This window comes from Stomoxys calcitrans, chromosome 5 (assembly GCF_963082655.1).
Source record: "Stomoxys calcitrans chromosome 5, idStoCalc2.1, whole genome shotgun sequence".
Lineage (NCBI taxonomy): Eukaryota > Metazoa > Arthropoda > Insecta > Diptera > Muscidae > Stomoxys > Stomoxys calcitrans.
In genome coordinates this window covers 126,577,573-126,604,488 of record NC_081556.1, presented here as the reverse complement: position 1 = coordinate 126,604,488, position 26,916 = coordinate 126,577,573, and the positions used below count along the sequence as shown (strand labels likewise).

The following is a 26,916-nucleotide window of genomic DNA, read 5'->3' as shown; positions in this document are numbered from 1 at the left end:
AAGGAACAGGGGCAAACTTCTCACCTATCAATGAGTGCAGTCCGATTCAAGTTTAAGCTCAATGATAAGGCAACTCCTTTTTATAGCCGAGTCCGAACGGCGTGCCGCCGTGCGACACCTCTTTGGAGAGAAGTTTTACATGGCATAGTAGCTCACAAATGTTGCCAGCATTAGGAGGGGAAAACCACCGCTGAAAATTTATTCTAATGGTCTCGCCAGGATTCGAACGCAGGCGTTCAGCGTCATAGGCGGACATGCTAACCTCTGCGCTACCGTGGCCTCTGATTCCGTTGCATTTGATACCTATATTGTTCCGATCGGTTCACTTTTGATTTTGGGTTGTGTTTTTGGCACTAAGGGGGAGGGTCCGTCCCCCTTTCGATATCGAAAAATTACCTCCAACCTAGACAATATGCGAAAATTTCAGAAAATCGGTTCAGTCTATACGAAACAACAAACCGCCCCATATATCCGTGATTGGCTAATATGCCCATTTTGGGTGTGTTTGTGGGAGTGGGGTGCCCCCCTAAACTTCGACATGATTTCGTATGCCAGATGCGTTATCTACTCTCGCATACTTTTCATTTGATACCCACATTGTCCTTATAAACTCACTTTTGATTTTGGGTGGTGTTTTTTGGTTTAACGGTGGAGGGTCCGCCACTTTCCATTTTCAATAAATTATAAAGCCTATTCCTTCAATAAACCTATTTTAAGAGGTTTTGGAGCTGTAGCGGCCTCCCAAGTGCTTGGACCAAACTTTTATTATGAAATTCGTACTCTACTCCTGAATACCTTTCATTTGAGTCCCATATTGTCATGATGGTCTAATAAACATATTTAAAGGGGTTTTGGGGCTGGTGCGGCCCCCAGGTACTTGGACCCAACTTTTACTATGAAATGTATTCTACTCCTGCATACCTTTCATTTGAATCCCATATTGTCCCGATCGGTCCACTTTTATGTTTGGGTAGTACTTTTGGGGTAAGGGGGAGGGTCCGCCCCCCCTCCCTATATTAAAAAAATTATATAGCCTATGTTTCCTTCCAAACCAACCTACACAATGTGTGAAAATTTGAAGGTATCGGTTCAGCCGTTTTTAAGATTTTTGGGACTGGGGCGGCCCCCCAGGTATTTGGACCCAACTTTTATTATCAAATTCGTATTCTACTCCTGAATACCTTTCATTTGAATCCCATACTGTCCCGATCAGTCCACTTTTATTTTTGGGTAGTACTTTTGTGGTAAGGGGGAGGGTCCGCCCCCCCTCCCGATATAAAAAATTATATAGGCTATGTTTCCTTCCAGACCAACCTACACAATCTGTGAAAATTTCAAGGTATCGGTTCGGGCGTTTTTTAGTCTATACGGAACAAACAAACACAAATTTTATATATGAGACATGGTGCTACTAACTACCATGTTTTTTTGCCGCGGCAAAAACTATCAGCCTCAACCCATTACTGGACGTTGTCTCGTGTAGGCTAAATTTTCTGACTGTTGGACCAAAGATGTCTTCTTTCCCTATCTTCGCATTAAGAACTCCCAGAACGATTTTAATATCATGGGTATGTCAGCGGTCATATTGTCTCTCTAGGCTCTTGGAGAAAATATCCTTGGTCTGCTTGTCCTTGTCTTCCATTGGGGGCTGGGCATAAATAAGGCAGGCTGATGTTGAAGAATTTGTTTTTTATACGGATTGCGGCTATGCTCTCATCCACCGGAGTAGAGCTGGAGACAAGGTGTTTCAGTCTCCGACTAACCACAAATCCACAGCCAAATTCATGCCTCGTTTCATGGCAGCTTTAGTATAGTTCGTCACCGTTTGGTGTTGTAGTGGCGCCATTCCCAGTCCATCGCATTTCATGTAAGGCGGTAATATCTACCTTGTACTTCTCTAATACATCCGCCAGCCCGGATGTATTACTATCACTGCACCTTCTCTATAGAGAGTGCGGACACTCCAGGTGCAGATCCGCAAATCATGGTCCTTTTTTTATTTTGCGTGGGTAGTCAACGTTAGGGGGCTCCGCTTTTAAACCCACCACCAGATGGGGATATAATAATCTAGTCAATCCGTTTGTAACATCTCGAAATATTCATCTAAGACCCCATAAAGTTTATATATTGTTGATCGTCTTGTCGTTCTGAATCTATATAGCCATGTCCGTCCGTCCGTTTGTCGAAATCTGGATAGAGGTCGATCACATAAAGCTAGCCGCTTGAAATTTTGCACATATACTCAATAGCGAAGTAGATCGTTGGGGATGACGAATGGGCCATATCGGTTCAGATTTAGATATAGCCTCCATATAATCCGATCTCCAGATTTGACGTCTTGAGCCCCTGGAAGCCACAATTTTTGCCCGATTTGGACTTAGCGTTCTGTTGTGACAACTGTGCCAAGTACGGTCCAAATCGGTCTATAAACTGATATTGCTCCCATATAAACCGACCTCTCGAATTGACTTCTTGAGCCTCTGGAAGCCGATTTGGCTGCAATTTTGCATGTAGATTTCTGTTATGACCTAAAACCACTGTGCCAAGTACGGTCCAAATAGGTCTATAAGCTGATATAGCCCCCATATAAACCGATCGCCCGATTTGACTTCTTGAGCACTTACAAGCCCCAATTTTTGTCCGATTTGGCTGAAATTTTGCATGTAGTATTCTGTTATGACCTTTAACTAATGTGCCAAGTACTGTCCAAATCGGTCTATAACCTGATATAGCTGCCATATAAACCGATCTCCCAATTTGACTTCTTGAGCCCTTACAAGCCGCAATTTTTGTCCGATTTGGCTGAAATTTTGCATGTAGTATTCTGTTATGACCTTTAACTAATGTGCCAAGTACGGTCCAAATCAGTATATAACCTGATATAGCTCCCGTATAAACCGATCGCCCGATTTGACTTCTTGAGCACTTACAAGCCGCAATTTTTGTCTGATTTGGCTGAAATTTTGCATGTAATGTTCTGTTATGACTTCCAACAACCGTGTCAAGTACGGTCCAAATCGTTCTATAACCTGATATAGCTCCCATGTTAACCGGTCTCTCGATCATCCTTGTTCGGTTCCTAGAAGCTTTAGTTTTTGCTGGTTTGACAGAAGTTTGGCATGTAGAATAAAATTATGCCCTACAACTTAATTTATTTTGTATAAATTATTAGCAGAATCCATGGTGGTGGGTTGCCAAGATTCCTCCCGCGCCGAACTTATCACGCTTTTACTTGTTACTATGCCTTTGTTTCTCATAGTGGTTCTCAAAGTTTTCCGGAGGCTTGTTACTGGCCCAGCGACCCAACCGCCTGGGTTTTGTAGGATTGCACATATATCCCTCGTTGTTGCGAGCCGCTTGCTCCAAGATCCGACGCTCGACCCAAGCCGACCCTAACCTAACTGATTTTTCAACTCGTAGACCTATGATATTCCAAATACTCCCTTGTTGACAAACTTTATTGACAAACTTGCCAGTTTTTTTCTTTCAAAGCCAAAAATTTTGTTCACCGGTTTCCAGACAGTTTACAGCACACATTGTCTAACATGGCTTTAACATTATTTTCACTTTCATTAACATTCCCCAGAAACACACACACCACAGTAAACAACAAAAGCAAAAAAAAGCAAAAAGAAACAACAAATCAGTCAACAGCCACCAATTTTGCCAACTTTACCAAATTGTTTCGGATACGTTAAGCACTTTCAGGCAGTCAAGACATTTTTTTAAGGCAGTTGTTTGTTGTCTCCCTCCTGTGATGTGAATTGTAACAAACATTTTTACATTTGCGGTTAACACACAAACAGAGCATATTACCAAAAATGACTGTAGCGCTTGTTAATGCCTATGGCAAAGCGTTAAAGAAAATACAGAAAAAAAAACTTAAGTTGGCAAAGCAGATCATTAGTTTGAAACACCGCCAAGTGAACGGCCTTGCAAAATAAGAGAGAGAGAGAAAAAAAAAATAAAACAAAAATACCAAGAAAACAATAATAAAAAGAAATCTGGAAAACACAAACAACAATACGAAAAAAAATGGTACTGGCATCATAGACTTTTACTATTATTATCTGCAAATATTACATTCATTTGCAAATATCTACAAACGTACGTTCGTTTTTTTTTTTTTGTGGAGAGCGGTAGGGGGTTTCATGTTTAGCCTTTCGGATTTTGGTAGTTCGTGTTTAAGTTTTTTTAGTTTTATTAACGCTACATTGCCATTGCGGTAGTGTAGAAGTAGAGTTTTTGCTATTGTTTCCTCCTGTTTTTTGGGGTTACCTTTGGCTGTCTGTGCTTCTGTAATGAGTTAAGACAAAATTGTTATACTTTAAATGATGGCTACAAGGCTTAATGCAAATTATATGCAAAAACCAAAACCCTTAAGAGAAATAGGCCGCAAAAACAAAAAAAAAAAACATCAAATAGCTTTAACACGATTGTAAACACATTGAATGGTTAGCACAAATTGAAATGCCTTAAATGTGTTACATCATTATTGGTATAGCACGAAAATGTGAATTTTTACCTACATTTGTAAAACCAATGGGAAATTGAAAGTCCCCGATAAATATTTTTCCCAACTACAGATGCATTGGTATGAGTATACATTCCTAATGTGTGTCAATTTGGCAGTGGCTGCGAACATTCACTTTGTGATAACAAAAGACTTAAGACACAAACTTTAAAGTAACAAACTTTTGCGTAGTGCTATTGTTTTCGAAATGTTTTGCCCATATGTTGAAAAGAATTTTATTTAGCCCAAAACGGAAGTGTGGAGATAAATAGATAAACGAAGACATTGATTTCCTCAAAATATTTCCTCAAGAAACTGGCACAAAATTGTATGGTCTTGGAAAGACTTGAAAAAAACCAAAAAAGACACAAAAAATTACATTAGACTAAAAAATAAAAATTTAAAAAACTCGTTGCTAATTAAAATTTTTTTTTTGAGGCCACCGCAGAGCAGAGCTAAGCATGTCCGCCTATGACGCTAAACGCGTGGGTTCGAATCCTGGCGAGAACAACAGAAAAAACTTTACCCCTCCTGATGCTAACGACATTTTTTGAGGTACTAAAATGAAAATGCAAATTTTGCCCATGAACATTCCACTAGGGAACAGGGGCAAACTTCTCATATATCAATGAGTGCAGTCCGATGCATGTTTAGGCTCAATGATAAGGGGCCTTCTTTTTAAAGACGAGTCCGATAGTCGTGCCGCAGTGTGACACCTCTTCGGGTAGAACTTTTTACATGGCATAGTGCCTCACAAATGTTGCCAGTATTAGGAGGGGAAAACCACCGCTGAAAATTTTTTCTGATGGTCTCGCCAGGATTCGAACCCAGGCGTTCAGCGACATTGGTACTATGCCATGTAAAACCTTCTCCCCAGAAAGGTGCTGCGGCACGCCGTTCAGACTCGACTATAAAAAGGAGGGGCCATGTCATTGGGCTTAAAATTTGGATCATGCAGCACTCATTGATGTGTGAGAGTTTGGCACCTGTTCCTTAATAAAATATTCATGGCAAGTTTGCATTTGGCTGAAATTTGGCACGGAGTGCTTTGCTATAGCTTCCAATAATCGTTTTAAGTATGATTCAAATCGCTCGTTAGCCTCATATATTGGGTTGCCCAAAAAGTAATTGCGGATTTTTTAAAAGAAAGTAAATGCATTTTTAATAAAACTTTGAATAAACTTTAATCAAATATACTTTTTTCACATTTTTTTTTCTAAAGCAAGCTAAAAGTAACAGCTGATAACTGACAGAAGAAAGAATGCAATTACAGAGTCACAAACTGTGAAAAAATTTGTCAACGCCGACTATATGAAAAATCCGCAATTACTTTTTAGGCAACCCAATAGCTCCAATAGAAACTTATCTCCCTTACAATAATCGGGGCATGCATTATCCAAATCGGTCTATATAGATTCCATATTAACCTATAACACCAAATGCCTTGGTTCAAAACCCGACGCACAGTGGGAGTAAATCAAAAAAAAAAAAAAATAAATAAATGAAAAATATGTCGTGTGTGAACGGGTAGTGATATATCTTTGAAAATTAAAATTTCAAGGCCCTAGAATGTCCGGACGCCTTTTGGCAGGCCCCTACATTTGGTCACCTCGGTATTTCAAAAAATGGTCCGGGCTGTCAAATTTTCATTTGTGGTCCATCATCTCTGTGGTACAGGGTATTCTAACTGTGTGTATTTGTTTGCAACGCTATGAGGGAGAAGAGCTAGACCCATTGATAAGTATATCGATCGGTTTAGAATCACTTTCTGATTCGATTTATCCATGTCGGTCTTGTGATCATTTGTTGTTAGATTTTTGTAAAATTTTGCATTACTTACTTTTTTTGGTCCAAAGACGAACGCCATTTGTTTTGAACAAAATCGGTTCAGATTTAGACATTGCTCCCATATATATCTTTCATCCGATATGGTCTGTAGAGGCCACAGTTTTGGTCTGATCTTTACAAAATTTAGCATGAGGTGTTCTGTTTGACGTCCTTATATGTGTGCAAAATTTCTTGAAAATCAGTCCAGATTTAAACATAGCTCCCATATATATATTTCTTCCGATATGGCCTTTTAAGGCTGTAAAAGCCACAGATTTTGGTCCGAGGTGTTTTTTTTTTTTGGCGTCCTAGTATGTGTGCAAAATTTCGAAAAAATTGGTCCAGATTATGATATAGTTCCCTTATATATCTTTCATCCGATATGGTGTTTTAAGGCTGTAGCGGTCACAATTTTGGTCCAATCTTAACAAAATTAAGCGTGAGGTGCTCTATTTCACAAAATTTCGTAAAAATCGGTTTAGACTTAGACATAGCTCCATATATATCTTTTATCCGATATGGCCTTTTAGGGCTGTAGATGCCACAATTTTGGTCCGATCTTTACAAAATTTTGCTTTAGGTGTTCTATTTGACGTCCGTATATGTGTGTGCATAATTTCATAATCATCGGTCCATATTGAGATATAGTTCCCATATATATCTTTCATCCGATATGGCCGTTTAAGGCTGAATAACCCATAATGTTAGTCCGATCTTCGCAAGATTTTCCACAAGATGTTTTATTTGACATCCCAATACGTCTGCAAAATCTCATAAAAATCAGTTCAGATTTATATATAGCCGCCACACATATTTTTCATCCGATATGGACTTTAAAGCGAAATATGATCAAATTCGGCACAGATGTAGAGTTTGCTCCCTTGTATATCTTTTATCCGATAAGGCCTTTTAAGGTTGCAAAAATTCACAATTTTTGTCCCATCGTAAGAAAATATTACAAGATTTCATTCGACATTTCAATAGGTTGCATACCTTTAAAGGTCTGACTCGATTTGGAATTATGGGGGGGGGGGATGGAGTTGTTCATCGGCAAGGGCTGTCGCCTTAGTGTACAACACATTACTAATAGAACAACAACAATACTGCCAAAATATTTGCATAGCTTGGTAGTGTCGGGATGGTTTTGTTGAAGGGGCGGCTTTCAAAATTCTTTACCCTAAAAGTAGATATCAAAATCGGAAGTCGGAAGCCGACCAAGAAACATTCTCATAGAGAACAATCGGTCGACGAAACTGGCCTCGCCCTCACGCTTTGTTTGGATGCTAAGTTCAACCATCGGCCAGCAGTCGCTCTGCAATTCTATTAAGCCAGTGTGAAACTGAAACTCACCATTCGGTGTTTGCACTGCTCTCATACTTTGAAACGCAGAGCATGGGTAGACCAAATACAGATCGTAAAAATCTAAGGCGATCTAGCCATGTCTGTCTGCCTTTCTGTTGCAATCACGCTACAGTCTTTAAAAATAGAGATATTGAGCTAAGACTATGCACGGACTCTTTTTTTGCCCAAAGGTAGGCTAAGTTCGAAGACCTAAATATAGCCCCCATATAGACTGATCTGGTGATTTAAGGACTTTGGCCAATAAGAGCCACATTTTTTGTCCGATTTCGCAGAAATTTGAAACAGGAAGTTGTACCACGAGCCCCGATATTCAAACCGAATATGGCCTATATTGGACCATAATTACATATAGCTGTCATATAGACCGATATGCCGTTTCATGGTCTTAAGCCGTAAGAGGTGCATTTTTGATCCGATTTCGATGAAATTAGAAACAGTGCGTTGTTTAAGCCCCCCGACATCCAGCACAAATATGGTTCAGATTGGTCTATATTCAGGTATAGGTGCCATATAGACCGATCTGTCGATTAAAGGTCTTTAGCCCATAAAAGCTGCATTTATTACCCGATTTCGCTGAAACTTCAAACAGCGAGTTGTTTTAATCCTTCCGTCATCACACCTATATATGGTGCAGATCGGACAATATTTAGATATAGTTGCCATATAGACCGAACCGACGATTGAGGGTCTTCACTCCACAGAAGACGCAATTCTTATCCGATTTCGCTAAATTTGAAACAATGCGTTGATAAAGGCCTCCCAACATCCATCTCAAATATTGTTCAGATCGGACTATATTAAGATATAACTGACATATAAACCGATCTGCCGATTGAGGGTCTTATGCTCATAAAAGCCGTTATTATTTTACGATTTCGCTAAAATTTGGGACTGTGAGCTGTGTTAGGCCAATTGACATCCTTCTTCAATTTGACACAGATTGGTCTAGATTTGAATATAGCTGCGACATATAACAATCTGCCGATTTAAGGTTTTGGGTCTATAAATGGCGCATTTATTGTCTGATTTCGTTGAAATTTGGGGACAGTGAGTTGTGTTAAGCTGTTGAACATCCTTTTTTTAATTTGGCCCAGATTGGTCCAGATTTGAATATAGCCGCCAAATAGACCGATTTCTCGATTTAAAGTCTTGGGTCCATAAATGGCGCATTTATTATCAGATTCCGATTAAATTTTGGATAGTGAGTTGTGTTAGGGCCTTCGACATCTTTCGTCAATTTGGCCCCGACCGGTTCAGATTTAGATACCATATAGACCGATCTCTCGATTTAAAGTCTTGGACCCATAAAAGGCCCATTTATTGCCCGATTTCGCCGGAATTTCGGTCAGGGAGTTGTGTTAGGTCCTTCGCCATATTTTTTTCAATTTGATTTAGTTTGTTCGAGATTCGGATATAGTTTCGATATATAACGATTTGCCGATTTAAGGTTTTGGGCCTATAAATGGCTCATTTTTTGTCTGATTTCGTTAAAATTTAGGGACAGTGTGTTACGTTACACCACTTGATATCCTTCTTGGAGACGGTCCAGATCGGTCCAGATTTGAATATAGCTTCCATATAGACCGATCTCTCTGTTTAAAGTCTTCGCTTCATAAAAGACGCATTTATTATCCGATTGCGCTGAATTTTGACTCAGTGGCTTATGTTGGGCTCTTCGACATCCATGTCCTATGTGGTTCAGATCAGTCTTTATTTGAATATAGCTGCCAAAAAGACCAACATTTTTTTCTACAAATACGAACAATGACTTGTTTTTATTAGACCACTCATTGTCCATGTGAATTTTGTCCAAATCGGACCATATTTCGATAAATCTGCTATGGGGGCATAAATTATGCATTTTTCACCGGATTACGACGAAAGGTGGTTTACATATATACCCAAATTTGGACAGGCCGAACTTAACGCCTTTTTACTTGTTTGATATCGGAAGGGGGGCGAACCCTCCCCCTTACTCCAAAAGTACTACCCAAAATACAAAATGGCAATTATATATTTGATTAAAGTTCATTCTAAGCTTCATTAAAAATGTATTTACTTTCTTTTAAAAAATCTGCAATTACTTTTTGGGCAACCCAATAGCTTCCATTAATGCTTCAATTTTGTATTTTTCACCGGATTACGACAAAAAAGTTCGGCCCGGCTGAACTTAATGCCGTTTTTCTTGTTTTTAAGGAATTTTGTCTAAAGGAAAAATTTTCAATTTTTTTTTTTTGCTTGTTAGGGCGAGATCATTGAATTTTACAATTTTTGTTTGTTTCTCTTTCGAGACGAGCTGAATGATCGAAGATGCAAATGGAAAAGGAAAGCCAAAGGTCAGCAACACACACCAACCACTATGGGACGCGTTTCGTCTTTGGTTAGAAGACTTTTCAACCATATAAGGTGTGATGGCTGCATTTTAAAACAAGTAAAAAGTCGTTAAGTTCGGCCGGGCCGAACTTTGGATACCCACCACCTCGGGTATATATGTAAACCACCTTTCATCAAAATTCGGTGAAAATTGCATATCTTATGTCATATAGCAGTTATATCGAAATATGATCCAATTTGGACCAAATGCTGATAAGTACAAGTCATTGTTTAATTGTGTATAACAAAATATTGGTCTTTTTAGTTGTTATATCTAAAAATAAACCGATCATATCATATCTAAAAATAAACCGAGCATAACATAAGTCAGTGTGTCAAATTTCAGTGCAATCGGATTAAAAATGCGCCTTTTATGGGACCAAGAATTTAAATCGAGAGATCGGTCTATATGGCAGCTATATGCAAATCTTGATCGATCTAGACCAAATTGCAGAAATATGTGGAGGGGCTTAACTTAACTCTTTGTCCTAGATTTCGGCAAAATCGGACAATAAATGCGCTTTTTATGGCCCCAAAACCTAAAACCGAGAGATCGGTCTATATGGCAGCTATATCCAAATCTGGACCGATATAAGCCAAATTGAGGGAGAATGTTGAAGGGCCTAAGACAACTCACTGTCCCAAATTTCCGCAAAATCGGATAATAAATGTAGCTTTTATGGGCGTATGACCCTAAATCGGAGGATCGGTCTATATGGCAGCTATATCCAAATCTGAACCGATCTGAGCCATATTGACGGAAGATGTCGAAGGGCCTAAGGCAACTCACTATCCCAAATTTCAGCAAAATCGGATAAAAAATTTGGCTTTTATGGGCCTAAGACCCTAAATTGGAGGATCGGTCTATATGGCAGCTATATCCAAATCTGAACCGATCTGAGCCATATTAACGGAGGATGTCGAAAAGCCTTAGATATCGCACTGTCCCAAATTTCAGCAAAATCGGATATAAAATGTAGCTTTTATGGACCTATGACCATAAATCGGAGGATTGGTCTATATGGCAGCTATATCCAAATCTGGACCGATCTGGGCCAAATTGACGGAGGATATCGAAGGGCATAACACAACTCACTGTCCCAAATTTCAGCAAAATCGGATGATAAATGTGGCTTTTATTGGTCTAAGACCCTAAATCGGCGGATCGGTCTATATGGGGGCTATATCAAGATATAGTCATGGATATAGTTATGGACAAAAAAACAGTCTGTGCAAAGTTTCAGCTCAATATCTCTATTTTTGAAGACTGTAGCGTGATTTCAACAGACAGACGGACGGACATGTCTAGATCGTCTTAGATTTTTACGCTGATCAAAAATATATATACTTTATAGGGTCGGAAATGGATATTTCAATGTGTTGCAAACGGAATGACAAAATGAATATACCCCCATCCGTCGGTGGTGGGTATAAAAATGTCATCGAAATTTTGTCATTCGCAAAAATTGCATTGACATTTTATTTGTCGACTCTCTCCCCTACAAACTGAGAATCGGAACCAACATAGATGCAAACATTGGCTTATGTAAAAGTTTTTTTATTGTTATAGGAAAAGTTTTATTTTTACTAACCTTTTTTTCTAATTTTGTCTCTTTTTAGGAACACATTCAAGAAGTTCTGGACAAATGGACCCAAATCGACGATGAAATTTGGGCTAAAGTAATTGTCTTTGAACGTAATCGTCGCGTGGCCAAAGCCTATGCCAGAGCACCCGTCCTAACAATAAATGGCTCCGATGATGGTTTCGATGGCATGCGGTAAGTTTGCTTTGCTTTGTTGTCTCTCTCTGTCCAAATTAAATGGCATCATTATGGCATCTCTTAATTTCTCATAAGTTAAATGGCTATCATCATCATTTGTTTAAGGTCTTGGACATGTAATTTCATTAAAACTCAATTTTTTTCACTGATGATTAGAGCATGGAGTAGAGGGAAGCACAGCAATAAGCGCTTAGCTACTGCTGCACAAGCGCTAACAACAGCTTCCTAAAAAAAAATTAGTATTTGTGAAAAAGAATACAGCTAATAATTGCTGGCCAAGCACCATAAAAAGAGATATCTGCGTTTGTTTGTTTGCTCTCTCTCTGTTTATGGTGTTTAATGTCAGCAGTCATAGTTTATAGACTGGGGTCTTTTTCTCCATCATCAGAGCTATACCCTTGACCTAGAAGTGTAGCATTTTTTTTTTTTTACAGTGGGGTTTTTTTTATATATGGCCAATTATTTATGCTCAAAAACAAACCAAATCAAAGGTAATAAAAAGTGAGCTGGTACCCAGTGAATAACATCTCCTATATGTATTTAGCATCAGCATCATTATCATTAACAACATCATTATGGTTGGCATTATGACATACGGACAGTGTTGAAGATAATGGTGGCAAATCGCATTATGACAGTGATCATGATGGTGATAGACATCAATATCACTCGGCAACAACTGAGAAGTGTCTTTTTCGTGGGTTTTTTTATTCTTTCTCTCTCGTTTTTATTAAAATGCTTAAAACACTTAATCACACTGCCTGATTTATGATGATGATGATGATGATGGTAGAGTTGATGGCTTAGGGTGGAGGTTCGCCAAAAGAATAGAAAACCCTCAGCATACAGACAGGCAAAAGCCAAAACTGTATAATCGCTGTAATCAAAGACAAATTGTTAACAAATTTATTGTTATCTTGTTTATTATAAGCCACATCACATTGCCAGACAGACGGAGGGTCCGATGGACAGACAGACAGACAGACTGAGAATCAAACAAACGAGCATAAAAGACATCTTATTTATTTAAAAGCTGCCGTTTGCCTTTTGTTGGCTTCGCTTCTTTTGAATGCCATTCACATTTGCAACTATCTGAGAATTCTTGTGGCAGAAGGTCGAAGCATAAGAAATTCTTTGTAATGGCCCCTAGGGTTAGGTTCAATGGCCTTAGCCATTTGAATCATCATCAATAAATATAAAACGGAATTTCTCCAATTTAAGATGAAAAAAACCAAAAAAAAAAAAAGTAATTCGTTATATCATAAGTTTTTTGGCGTTGCCGTTTTGATCCCGCTGACCTACAAAACAAAAACATAAATTAAACAAAAAATGTATCTTTTCTGCGCTTTAGTTCCTTAATTAACATTTCTGTATATGTGTTGTTTTTTTGTTTGGTTTCTTTCATATGTTTTCTTTTGCCGCTGACCCATGATTTCATAATAGACGGCAATTTTGTTTTGTTTCTTTTTTTTTTGGGGTGTTTTGAATTTTTTAACACCTTCACCATTAAGTGATTTTTTACCATTAAAATTGAAAAAGTTGCAAACATTTTAGGCGTGCAAAATGTAAACTATTTGCTTTCAGCCATAACCAAAACAAAAGACTTAAGCAACAAACTTTTTTTTATTGGGTTAATTCAAAATATTTTAGCAAGAAATTTTCTTATAAAATAAAATATTTAACACTCAATACATACTTTTGAGTAGTTGCCACAGATAAAGAAATTTTCCTTAAAAATGCATAACACTTTTTGGGAGGTGCAGAACTGCCATTAAAATTTTTTTTCTTGCCTCAAAAAAACACTTCCACGGAAGCGGAAAATATGTCTGATTAATGTTTATGCGGTAGTTAAAATTACGTAACATTTTTAATATGTTTGAAGATCGTTCGCCTGACTGGCAAATAAATACCAAAACTAGCTAAATTAATTTTTAAGAATGATATGACTGTTGCAATTTCCTACCTTTAGATGTGTTGGTTTAGTGTTATAAAATTGTGGAAACTTTTTATTAATATAAAAAAAATAAAGTATAATAAATATGTCTGATCTGAGGGTTCCGTGTTTCATGTTGAAGAGGGCAGTCACCCCAACGGCAAATAGTAAATCTATTGTTATATCTAATGCGTTGGAATGGATTGAAATGTAACGATTCGTAAGAATAAACCCCAAGAGAGGGCTAACAAACTTTCGAAGACAAGTGGTGGTTTTAGTACCCTTTTCGAAGGGACAGGGTAGTTTTAGTACCCTTTCCCAAGGAAAATGATAGCTTTAGTGCTCTCTCCCAAGGAAAAGGGTAGTTTTAGTACCCTTTCCCATGAAAGAGGGTAGCTTTAGTACCGTTTCCCATGGAAAAGGGTAGTTTTAGTACCCTTCCCGATGGAAATGGGTAGTTTTAGTACCCTTTCCCAACGTAAAGGGTAGTTTTAGTACTCTTTCCCAAGGAAAAGGGTAGTTTTAGTACCCTTCCCCATGGAAATGGGTAGTTTTAGTACCCTTTCCCAAGGAAAAGGGTAGTTTTAGTACTCTTTCCCAAGGAAAGGTTAATTTCAGTACTAAAAGGGTGTTTTAGTACCCTTTCCCAAGGAAAAGGGTAGTTTTAGTACCCTTTCCCAACATAAAAGGTAGTTTTAGTACTCTCTCCCATGGATAAAGGTAGTTTTAGTACCCTCTCCCATGGAAAAGGGTAGTTTTAATACCCTTTCCCAAGAAAAGGGTAGTTTTAGTACCCTTTCCCAGGGTAAAGGGTAGTTTTAGTATCTTTTCCCAAAGAAAAGGGTAGTTTAAGTATCCTTTCGAAGGAAAAGGGTAGTTCTAGTGACTTTCCCAAGAAAAGGGTAGTTTTAGTACCCATTCCCATGGAAAAGGGTAGTTTTAGTACCCTTTCCCAAGAAAAAGGGTAGTTTTAGTACCCTTTCCCAATAAAAAGGGTAGTTTTAGTACCCTTTCCCAAGGAAAAGTGTAGTTTTAATACCCTAGGCAGTTTTAGTATATTTTCCCAGGAAAACTGATGGTTTTAGAACTTTTTCCCAAGGAAACGGGAAAACTTTCCCAAGGAAAGGTTAATTTCAGTACTAAAAGGGTGTTTTAGTACCATTTCCCAAGGAAAAGGGTAGTTTTAGTACCCTTTCCCAAGGAAAAGGGTAGTTTTAGTACCCTTAACCAGGGAAAACGGTAGTGTTAGTACCTTTTTCCAAGGAAAAGGGAAGTTTTAGTACACTTTACCAAGGAAAACGGTAGTGTTAGTACCTTTTCCCAAGGAAAAGTGTAGTTTTAATACCCTATCCCAAAGAAAAATGTAGTTTTAGTACCCTTTCTCGAAGAAAAGTGTAGTTTTAGTAACCTTTCCCAAGAAAAAGGCAAGTTTTATTGCGATTTCCCAAGGAAAATTATAATTTTAGTACCCTTTACCAAGGAAAATTGCAGTTTTAGTATCCTTTTCCAAGAAAAAGGGTAGTTTTAGTACCCTTTCCAAAGAAAAAGGGCGGTGTGAGTACCCTTTCCCAAGGAAAATGGTAGATTTAGTCCTCTTCCCAAAAAAAGGGTAGTTTTAGTAACCTTTCCCAAGGAAAGGATAGTTTTAGTGCCCTTTCCCTAGTAAAAGTGTAGTTTTTGTACCATTTCCCAATGAAAGGGTCAGTTTTAGTACCTTTTCTAAAGGAAAATCTATCTTCTCCCAAGGATAAGTGTAGGCTTTGTATCCTTTCCCAAATAAAAGGGGTAGTTTTAATACAATTTCACAAAAAAAAAGGGTACCTTTTTCTCTCTCCCTCTCCTCTCCTAGGTTTGGTACCCTCTCCCAAGGAAAAGAGTAGGTTTGGTAACCTTTCTTAAAGAAAGGGCAGTTTAAGTACCCTTCTCCAAGGAAAATGGTGGCTACACTACCCTTTCCCAAAAAAGGGTAGTTTTGGTGCCTTTTCCAGTTTCTTGGATGACGACCCAATTACAGTGATTTTTTGCCTAAAAATAAAATCCGAAAAAATTCTCTACAAAAAAATTTTAGTGAAATATTCTTAAGAGACAAAATTTCAATGAATGTTTTTCTTAAGGCAATTTTACAATCCAGTTTTCTATAAAGACAAAATTTCGGTGAAATTTTCTATAAAAGTAAAATACCAGTGAAATTTTCAATAAAGTGATGTTTTCTCCTAAGACAAATTTCTATGAAATTTTCTCTAGAAATGAAATTTTAGTGAAATTTTGTCTACAAACAAAATTTCAGTGGCATTTTCTCGATAGTCAGTAATATTTGCTCAAAAGTCAACTTTTCACTGAGTCATTCTCTAAGGATAAAGTTTCAAGAAAATTTCTCTAAGAAAGTATTTAAGTGAAATTTCAATGAAGTCTTCTCTTAAGACAAAATTTTAGAAAAATTTTCTCCTAAGACAAAAATTAAGGGAAATTAATTTTAAGCACAAAATTTTACTAAATTTTGTCTTTAAACAAATTTCAGTAGAATTTTCAATAAAGACTTTTTTTCGTAAAATTTTCTCTAAAGGCAAAATTTCCATGAAAAAAAGGAAAATTTCTTTAAAGAAAGTATTTAAGTGAAATTTCAGTGAAGTTTTGTCTTTAGACAAAATTTTTCTCCTTAGACAAAAATTAAGTGAAATTGATTCTAAGCACAAAATTTTACTAAATTTTGTCTTAAAACAAATTTCAGTGGAATTTTCAATAAAGACAAATTTTCCGTAAAATTTTCTCTAAAGGCAAAATTTCCATGAAATTTTCTCTAAAGACAAACTTTCCATGAAGTTTTTCTAAAGACAAAATTTCAGTGAAATTTTCGCTACGGACAAAAATTCAGTGAAAGTTTATGAGACAAAATTTCAGTAAAATTTTCTTTTAAGGCAAAAATTTAGGTGAAATTTCTCTTAAGACAGCATTACTTTGAAATTTGCTAATAAGACAAAATGTCAGAGAACTTTTGCTCAGGATAAAATTTCAATGTATTTTTTCCCAATGGCCAAATTTCAGTAAGCCTTTCCCTAAAGACAAATTTTTACATTCAATAAGTAAAACTTTTTTTAAGTTCGGCGCCGCCACCGCCGGTTTATATGGCCGATTTGGACCATATTTGAGACGGATGTCGGGAGGATTGACTAATCCACCCCTTTGGTGTTGGATATAGCAATGGTTAATATTTTTGTTTTAATTTACCCAACTTGTTAGCTATTTTGCTCCCCTTCCATATCTCTTTGAAAACCTAATTTTCTAACCTCCACTATAGAAATCATGACTGCTTTATTGATTGCTGCTCCCTAGAGTGACATGCCAATTACGATTTGTTCGAAATGTTGATATGCCAGCGAAAAGTTGTAAATTTGAATTGTTCTAGCCTCAGAGTTTCAAATGCGCGACTTGTTTGACATTTCAAAAAGCAAGCGTTTTTCATTTGAGTTCTGCTAAGAGTGAACATATTTTTTATTCAGCCATTATATTTTTGTTGTTGCAAGATTGTGTTTTTTTTGTGCTGCTATTGTAGAATGAAATGTTATTTATATTCATAATCCTGCTTTGCACTATCAAATCGTATTTGATCTTTAGCAAGCTAGGGGCAACGAATACAAAAGAGACCGAAAAAGGCATCACAGCACGTTTTCATGTAGGCCTGGCGAACGCAGACGCGGTGCACCTTTTGGGCTCTACAGCTATGTGTGTGGCTTGAGAGTCACTTTGTTGTGTGTGTGTGTGTATGTCAAAAGTTGCAACAAGGCACGTTTACATCTTGTATTTGAAGATATCACCTTAAAAATGTCACTTGCATTAAAACGAATTTTTTTCCTATCCTCTGCTTGGTCTTCTTCAATTTTATTTTGGAACTTGAGATTGCTGAATTTACCCAGAATGAAGCAAAGAAGAAAAAAAATAAAACGCCAAAACAATCCCTTGGTTTGTGCAGACAATCTAACGTCACCGGTAACAAGTACGATGACAAATAAATAACAATAGTTGTGTACCAAGAAAACAGCAAAACAGAGAAAAAAAAACTAAGGCTGACTGTGGCTTACTACATGACTGACTGACTTACCCATTTTGAAAAAGACAGGAGCTTCTTCGCTTCATCATTAACAGAAGTTTATTTAGCTATGCTTTGTCTTTTGTTTTGGTTTTTTTGGAGCTAAGTATTTTGAAGGGAATACCAAATGAAATGCAAATCATGTTAGGGCAGTAGTGGATAGATGCAGTGTTGCCTATAGGGAAGGTATTTTTCTTACCAAAATTTAATTCGTCAAAATTAAATATTTATAGAAAATTACGTCAAAAGTTGTTTTTAATGCGAAATTTTTTCAAAATTTGTTTTTTTGTTAGGAATTCTTTTGTTAAACTTTGCTATTATAGGAAATTTTGTTAAAACTTGCTATTATAGCAAATTTTGTTAAAACTTCCTATTTATAGGAAATTTTATTAAAAATTGCCATTTATAGGAAATTTTCTCAAAATTTAGTACTGATAGGAAACTTAGTCAAAATGTGTTTTTTATAAGAAATTTGGTCAAAATTTGCAATTTATAGGAATTTTTATCAATATTTCGAATTTATGGGAATTTCTTGTCATAATTTGCAGTTTAAAAGAATTTTTGTCAAAATTATCTTTTTTTTATAGCAATCTTGTTATAAAAAGCAATTTTGTCAAAATTTTTATTTATATGAAATGTTACCAAATTTTTTTATTTATGAGAATTTGAAGAAAATTAGCTTTTTAAAGCAAATTTTGCCAAAATTTTTTATCTTGTGGCAATTTTGTAAAAATTTGCATTTTATGGCATTTAAGTTAAAATTTACTATTCTTATGAACTTTTGTCTAAATTAGCTAGTTTAGGAAATATTGTTAAAATTTTGCTATTTTTTAGAAATTTTTGGCAAAATGTGCTACTTTTTAAGAATTTTGGTCAAAATTTGTTTATGGTACGACATTTTGTCAAAATTGTTTTTTTTTTTTGAAAATTTTATTAAAATTTGCTATAGTACCCATTCCGATGGGAAAGGGTAATTTTAGCATTCTTTCCCAGGAAAAAGTGTACTTTTAATATCCTTTCCCAGGGAAAAGAATATTTCAATTACCCTTTCCAAGGAAATGGTAAATTTAGTACCATTTCCTAAGGAAAAGGGTAGTTTTAATACCCTCTACCAAGGAAAAAAAAAGTTTTAGCACCCTCTACCAAGGAAAACGCTAGTGTTAGTACCCTTTCCCAGGAAATGGGTAGTTTAAGTACGCTTCCCAAAGAGAAGGGTAGTTTTAGTACCCTTTCCCGGGAAAAGGGTAGATTTATTACCCTTTTTTTAAGGAAAAGGGTAGATTTAGTACCCTTTCCCAAGGCACAGGTACCCTTTTTTAAGAGAAATGGTAGTTTTAGCACTCTTTCCTAAAGAAAGGGTAGTTTTAATACCCTTTCCCAAGGAGAAGGGCAGTTTAAGTACCCTTTCCCAAGGAGAAGGGTAGTTTTAGCTCCCATTACCAAGGAAAAGGGTAGTTTTAGTACTCTTTCCCAAGGAGAAGTAATATTTTAGTACCCTTTCCCAAGAAAAGGGGTAGTTTTAGTACGCTTTTTCAAGGAAAAGTTTAGTTTTAGTACCCTTTCCCAAGAAAAGGGGTAGTTTTAGTACCCCAAATGAAAGGGTAGTTTTAGTACCCTTTCCCAAGTAGAAGTGTAGTTTTAGCACCCATTCCCAAGGAAAAAGGGTAGTTTTAGTACCCTTTCCCAATGCAAAGGTACCCTTTCCCAATGCAAAGGTACCCTTTTTCAAGGAAAAGGGTAGTTTTAATACCCTTTCCTAAAAAAAGGTAGCTTAAGCAACGTTTCCTAAAGAAATGGTAGTTTTAGTTCCCTTTCTGTACGAAAAGTGTAGTTTTAGTACCCTTTCCCGAGAAAAAGGGTAGTTTTAGTACTCTTTTTTGAGGAAAAGGGTAGTTTTAGTACTCTTTTTCGAGGAAAAGGGAAGTTTTAGTACTCTTTCCTAAAGAAAGAGTAGTTTAATAACCTTTTCTAAAGAAGGGGTAGTTTTTGCAACGTTTCCTAAGGAAACGGTAGTTTTAGTTTCCTTTCCTTAGGAACAGGGTAGTTTTAGTATCCTTTTCCGAAAAAAGGGGTAGTTTTAGTACCCTTTTTCAAGGAAAAGTTTAGTTTTAGTACCCTTTCTCAAGAAAAATGGCAGCATTAGTACCCTTTTTCAAGGAAAAGGTTAGTCTTGGTACCCTTTCCCAAGGAAAAGGGTAATTTTTATAACCTTTCCCAAGGAAAAGGGTATTTTTAGTAACCTTTCCCTAGGAAACGGATAGTTTTAGTACCCTTTATAAGAAATAGGGTAGCTTTAGTACCATTTTTCAAAGAAAAGGGTAGTTTTAATACCCTTTTCTATAGAAAGGGTAGTTTAAGCAACGTTTCCTTAAGAAATGGTATTGTTATTTTCCTTTTCCCTAGAAAAAATGGTAGTTTTAGTATCCTTTCCCAAGGTGAAAGGTAGTTTTAGAACCCTCTCCCAAGGAAAAGGGTAGATTTAGTACCCTTTCCAAAGAAAGAGGTTAGTTTTAGTACCCTTTTTTAAAGGAAAGGGGTAGTTTTAGTAGCCTTTCCCAAGAAAAGGGTAGTATTAGTTCCCTTTCCCAAGAAAAAAGGTAGTCTTAGTACCATTTTCCAAGAAAACGGGTAGTATTAGTACCCTTTCCAAAAGAAAGGGTAGTTTTAGTACCCTTTCCCAAGGAGATGGGTAGTTGTAGTCCCCTTTCCCAAAAAGAAGGGTAGTTTTAGTATCCTTTCCCAAGAAAAGGGTAGATTTAGTACCCTTTTCCAAGAAAAAAGGGTACTAAAACTACCCTTTTCCTCGAAAAAGGATAGTTTTAGTAACCTTTTACAAGAAAACGGGTAGTTTTAGTACCCTTTCCCAAGAAAAAGGGTGGTTGCACTGCCTTTTCCCAAAAAAAAAGGTTAAGGGTGGTGCCTTTTCCAGTTTTTTTGGATGCCTACACAATCACTGTAAATTTTTCAGTAAAATTTTCCTTGGAGACAAAATTTCAATAAAATTTTTCTTAAGACAACTTTTCAGTGAATTTTTCTCTGAAGACAAAATTTTGGTGATATTTTCTATGAAGGTAAAATACAAGTGAAATGTTCAATAAAGTGATATTTCAGTGAGATTTTCTCTTTGGACATATTTTCAATGAAATTTTCTCTTCAAACATATTTTCAATTAAATTTTTTATAGAAACAAAATTTTAGCGAAATTTTCTCTTAAGACAAAAATTCAGTGAAATTTTCCTAAAGACAAATATTCAGTAAAATTTCCCTTAAGACAAAAATTGAGTGAAATAGATTCTAAGCACAAAATATTGCTAAATTTTATAGAAATATTTATAAAGATTAGCTATTTATAGCAAATTTGTAAAAAAAAAAAATTTAAAGCAAACTTGGCCAAATGTTTTGTTTATAGGAAATTTTGTCAAAATTTTTTATTTATAGCACATATTGACAAAACTGTTTGTATATAGGAAAATCTCTAAAAATTTGTCGAAATTCTATTTTTATGGAAATTTTCAGAAAACTTGGTATATAAATGAAATTTTGTCAAAATTTTAGTTTTAGAGAATTTTTTGGAAAAGTTTCTCTCAAAATTTGCTAGAAAATTTTGAAAAAATTACTTATTTGTACAACATTGTCTCAAAATCGATCTTTGTTCGAAAATTTTTGTCAAAATGGCTTTATTTTAGAAAATTTTTGTCCAAATTTAACATCTCTAGGAAAGTTTTGGCAAAATTTTCTATTTAGAGGAAGTCAAAATTAGCTTTTCAAAGAAAATGTGTACAAATTTGCTATTTATAGCAAGCTTGTCAAAATGCCTTATTTATAGGAAGATTTGTCAAAATATTTTATTATGGCACTTATTGTCAAAATTTTTTATTTATAGGAATTTTTTCAAAATTTGCTATTCATACAAATTTTTATCGAAATTCAGTGTTTATGAGAATTTGTATTACAAAATTTTTTGTCAAAATTTGCGTTTTATTGGAAATTTTTTTAAAATTTTTTAGAAAATTTTGTCAAAATCTCCAGATCTTTATTGCCAATGAAAACTCCATAGGATTTTTTTCTCAATACGGCAACACTGCCTAGAAGTTTAAATAGCAAACCCGAATGACAAAGAAGAAGAAGAAGCTCCAAGATCTTTGCTGGCCGGCAATATGTCTGACTCATTGTTAGCTACCTTGTTTGCCGCTGTGTCTCTTTTTTTTCTGGCAAACTATGCCAACTGATTTAGAAAAGACGAAGAGCAAAAAGGCCAACGAAAAAAAATTGGCAAGTCATAATGTAAAGTGCACCACTCTCGGCACAACAAGATGCAAACTAAATGATATGATTGCCATTTTTTTGGGTTTTGTTTTTTTGCATTTTTGGTTGGTTAAGCTGGTTGTCGGCGGTTGTTTCTTTCTGCCTGTTTGACGGGCTGTGATGTCTTTAAATAGCGAAAGTCAAACGTGACGAGGTCATTGTAATCATCTTCAACTTCTTATATGCGGCCAGTAATGGTGGTGGTGATGATGATGATGATGGTGCTGCGGCTGCGGCTGTTTACCATGGCGACCAGCCATCACAAAGCCATCCATCTTTGGCCCATGATGCGCCTTAGTTTAAATGCTATTTTTGAATTTATGATGAATTTTGGCATTTCTTGTTGTTTTTGTGATTCTCTCTGTTTTCCATTTTTTTGTTCAATTTCAACGGAAATCATAACAAGTGTTTTTTAAACAACAACCCCGATAATTTCATCCACCAATAGCAAAAGCAAAAAAAAAAAACAACAGGAAAGCATTTTAGATTACAGCTTTATGGTGTAGCAATGAAAAAGGTTAGCCTGGGTCAACAGTTTTGTTCATTTCTGTTGAAAGGTGGCATGAAGTGTTTATATGCCACTTACTTTGTTACATTGGCCATGCCATAATGCAATGAGGTATTTTGTAAGGAAGGCTAGTTAGATGTCAAATAAATTGTTTTTAATATTCCTGAAAATTGAAAGTGAAGATGAGATTTAATTTGTGAATTTTTTGTTTTCCAAAAACAAAGTTTGTGTCTTAAGTCTTTTGTTTTTTTTTTTTTTTTAGCATGAGGAAATTTACTATTGCATTGATCGTTATCCCGGATTAGGTAGAAGAAAACGAGATAGAGAGGATTGCAAACTGCATATTTGGCCAAGCTTCCCACATGAATGGAGTATTGAGTTAAAATTTTAGTTTTGGAAAATGTTAGCATAAATTGAGCTCTTTATGCATAATTTTATAAAATTTTTCTATACTCGCAAGCAATTTATTCAAGTTTATCGATATTTGCTATTTATAGGAAAGTTTGTCAAACTTAGTATTTATAGGAACTTTTGTGGAAGTTTGTTATTCATAGGAATATTTTGTCAAAACTTGCTATTTAATGAAAATTTTGTCAAAATTTGCTATTAATGGGAAATCTTGTCAAAATTTATCATTTTTGGAAAAATTTTTTTAAAAATTTGGTAATTATAGGAAATTTGCTATGTATAGGAAATTTTATCAAAATTTTGCCATTTATTGAAAACCTTGTAAAAATTTTCCATTTTTATAAATATTTTAAAAATTTGCTAATTATAGGAAACTTTGTAAAAATTCGCTATTTGTAGGAAATTTGCTCAAAAATTGCTATTTATAGGAAATTTTTTTGTAAAAATTTGTTAACACATTTTATCCCCTTTTCTGTGTCCGGGATATATTGGGTTGCTAAAGCAAGCTAAAAGTAACAGCTGATATCTGACAGAAGAAAGAATGCAATTACAGAGTCACAAGCTGTGAAAAAATTTGTCAATGCCGACTAAATGAAAAATCCGCAATTACTTTTTGGGCAATCCAATATATTCTTGATCGTCGCGACATTTTATGTCGATCTAGCCATTTCCGTCAGTCTGTCCGTCCGCCTGTCCGTCGGTCCGTCCGTCTGTCTGTCTGTCTGTCGAAAGCACGCCAACTTCCGAAGGAGTAAAGCTAGCCGCTTGAAATTTTGCACAAATACTTCTTATTAGTATAGGTCGGTTGGTATTGTAAATGGGCCATATCGGTCCATGTTTTGATATAGCTGCCATATAAACCGATCTGGGGTCTTGACTTCTTGTGCCTCTAGCGAACGCAATTCTTATCCGACTGGAATGAAATTTTGCACGAATTATTTTGTTATGATATCCAACAACTATACCAAGTATGGTTCAAATCGGTCCATAACCTGATATAGCTGCCATATAAACTGATCTGGAGACTTGACTTCTTGAGCCTCTAGAGTGCGCAATTCTTATCCGATTTGAATGAATTTTTGCACGAAGTATTTTGTTATGTTATCCAACAACTGTGCCAAGTATGGTTCAAATCGGTGCGTAACCTGATATAGCTGTCACATAAACCGATCTTGGGTCTTGATTTCTTGAGCCTCTAGAGGGCGCAATTCTTATCCGATTTGAATGAATTTTTGCAAGAAGTTTTTTGTTATGATATCCAACAACTGTGCCAAGTATGGTTCAAATCGGTTCATAACCTGATATAGCTGTCATATCTGACAGATCTTGGGTCTTGACTTCTTGAGCCTCTTGATTGCGCAATTCTTATCCGATTGGAATGAAATTTTGCAGGACGTATTTTATTCTTACTTTCAACGACTGTGTCAAATAAGGTTCAAATCGGTTCATAACCTGATATAGCTGCCATATAAACTGATCTGGGATCTTGACTTCTAAAGGCCCCTATCTCTCTATTTTACTTCTTGAGCCCCCAAAGGGCGCAATTCTTATTCGAATTGGCAGACATTTTACACAGGTCTCCAACTTTCAACATGTTACGACTTTCAACATCTGCGCCAAGTACGGTCGAAATCGGTTTATAACCTGATACAGCTCCCATATACACCGATCTCTCGATTGACTTCTTTAGTCCTGTCCGATTTTGCTGAAATTTTGCATGCGGTGTTCTGTTACGACTTCCAACAACTCTGTCGAGTATGCTGCAAATCAGCCTATAACCTCATATAGCTCCCATATTAACCAGTTTCTCGATTATCCTTGTTCGGTTCGTAGAAGCTTTAATTTTTGATGGTTTGATAGAAGTGGGCCAAACCGGACTATATCTTGATATCACTCTAATAGCAGAGCTAATCTTTTCTTATATAGTTTTTTTGCCTAAGAAGAGATGCCGGGAAAAGAACTCGACACATGCGATCCATGGTGGAGGGTATATAAGATTCGGCCCGGCCGAACTTAGCACGCTTTTACTTGTTTCTATTTCTTTATTACTCTGAGTAATTTTTTAAGTTTTCCGAGTGCGGGTTACAGTCCAGCGCCCCAACCGCATTGGTTATGTGGAATCGCACATGTAGCCCTCGATGTTGGGAGCCGCTTGCTTCAAGATCCGATGCCCATTTCCAGCCACACCTATTATGGAAACAAAAGCTGATGTTGGCCATTGGTTATTTAAAGGCGCCAACTACCGGCCTTTTCATTTCGAGTATCATTGACACTCAGTACTTAAATACGAGGCAGTACCGTCTGTCTGACCCCTCACTGAGACTCTCTTCTCAAAATCGCAGACTGCCCACTGCCGCAATAGCTGTTACTTCGCATAAATATTGGATTGCCCAAAAAGTAGTTGCGGATTGTTCATATAGTCGGCGTTGACAAATTTTTTCACAGCTTGTGACTCAGTAATTGCATTCTTTCTTCTGTCAGTTATCAGCTGCTACTTTAAACTTGCTTTAGAAAAAAAGTGTAAAAAAAATATATTTGATTAAAGTTCATTCTAAGTTTTATTGAAAATGCATTTACTTTCTTTTAAAAAATCCGCAATTACTTTTTGGGCAACCCAATACGAAACTTTGCACTATCCGCAACCTATGCAAGCCCTCTGTAGCTTTCAGCTAAGCTTCCTGTTATAATGATGAACACCTCATGAGAGTAGGAGCTCAAAGTTCCAGCCTGTGAGGTGCGTCTAGTTATGCCGTATCGGATTAACTCAAAATCAGCTTTTTATGAAAATTTTCCGAAAATTAGCTTTTTATACAAAATTTTTCACATATTATGTGAAATCTAAAATTTTTATTTCAACTTTCGTTCATTGCATACATAAAAAAAAAAAAAATTCAGCTGTTGAAAGAAAATTTATTTTAATATTCTTGAAATTTTTCTGTTTACCAAATTTTATACAAATTCTTTGACTAAAAAATATTTTTAAAAATTTCTATTTCTTCTAGTTTTATCATAAAATTATAAGTCAGAGCATTTACCATTGACTTTTTTTTATTTAAAACTCAATGGAATTTTATTAAATGTCATCTAGTCTTTTTCGTATCGGATTAACTCAAAATCAGCTTTTTATGAAAATTTTCCGAAAATTTGCTATTTATACAAAATTTTTCACATTTTATATCAAATCTAAAATTTTTATTTCAAATTCCGTTCATTGCATGCATTTAAAAAAAAAAATTCAGCTATTGAAGGAAAATTTATTTTAATATTCTTAAAATTTTCTGTTTACCAAATTTAATACAAATTCTTTGACTAAAAATTTTTTTTTTTTTAGCATTTCTACTTCTTCCAGTTTTATCATAAAATTAAAAGTCAGAGCATTTACCATTGACTTTTCATTATTTAAAACTCAGTAGAATTCAAAATGTCATCTAGTCTTTTTTTTTCATTCGTAATGATTAACACCAACTAGTCATTGTGATTTGTCACCCACACCCAGTGTCTGCTGTCCTGTGTTGTTGTTACACTCAAGTCAAGATCTTATCGTTATCAAATTAATTCTCATTAACTTTACACAAGGCAATCAACACAATTGTGTTCAATCACAATCAACAGGACTCCTCACCTTCGCGGCATTGTCTACCGTTTGGCATATTTACAGAAGGCGTGAGCTAACCACCACTCCTGTCAGCACAATGCGTGTCTAATTAATGGCCACATATCTAGCTAGGAGCCACTTTTACATGCCCCACCCGTGGGGTCCTGTTTAGAGATCATTACAGAAATTTGCATTTTATTGCTTCGTTTGTGGGGCTTCAGCAAAAA

General features: G+C 36.0%; 1 protein-coding gene across 1 annotated transcript in view; it reads left to right on the top strand.

The window, feature by feature from the left end:
• LOC106094286 (uncharacterized) overlaps positions 1–26,916 on the top strand; it is a 244,660-nt gene that overhangs the window by 151,301 nt on the left and 66,443 nt on the right. The window contains exon 3 of the mRNA XM_059368839.1: positions 11,696–11,853. Coding sequence (XP_059224822.1) covers positions 11,696–11,853 — 158 coding nt within the window. The remainder of the gene's footprint in view (positions 1–11,695; positions 11,854–26,916) is intronic.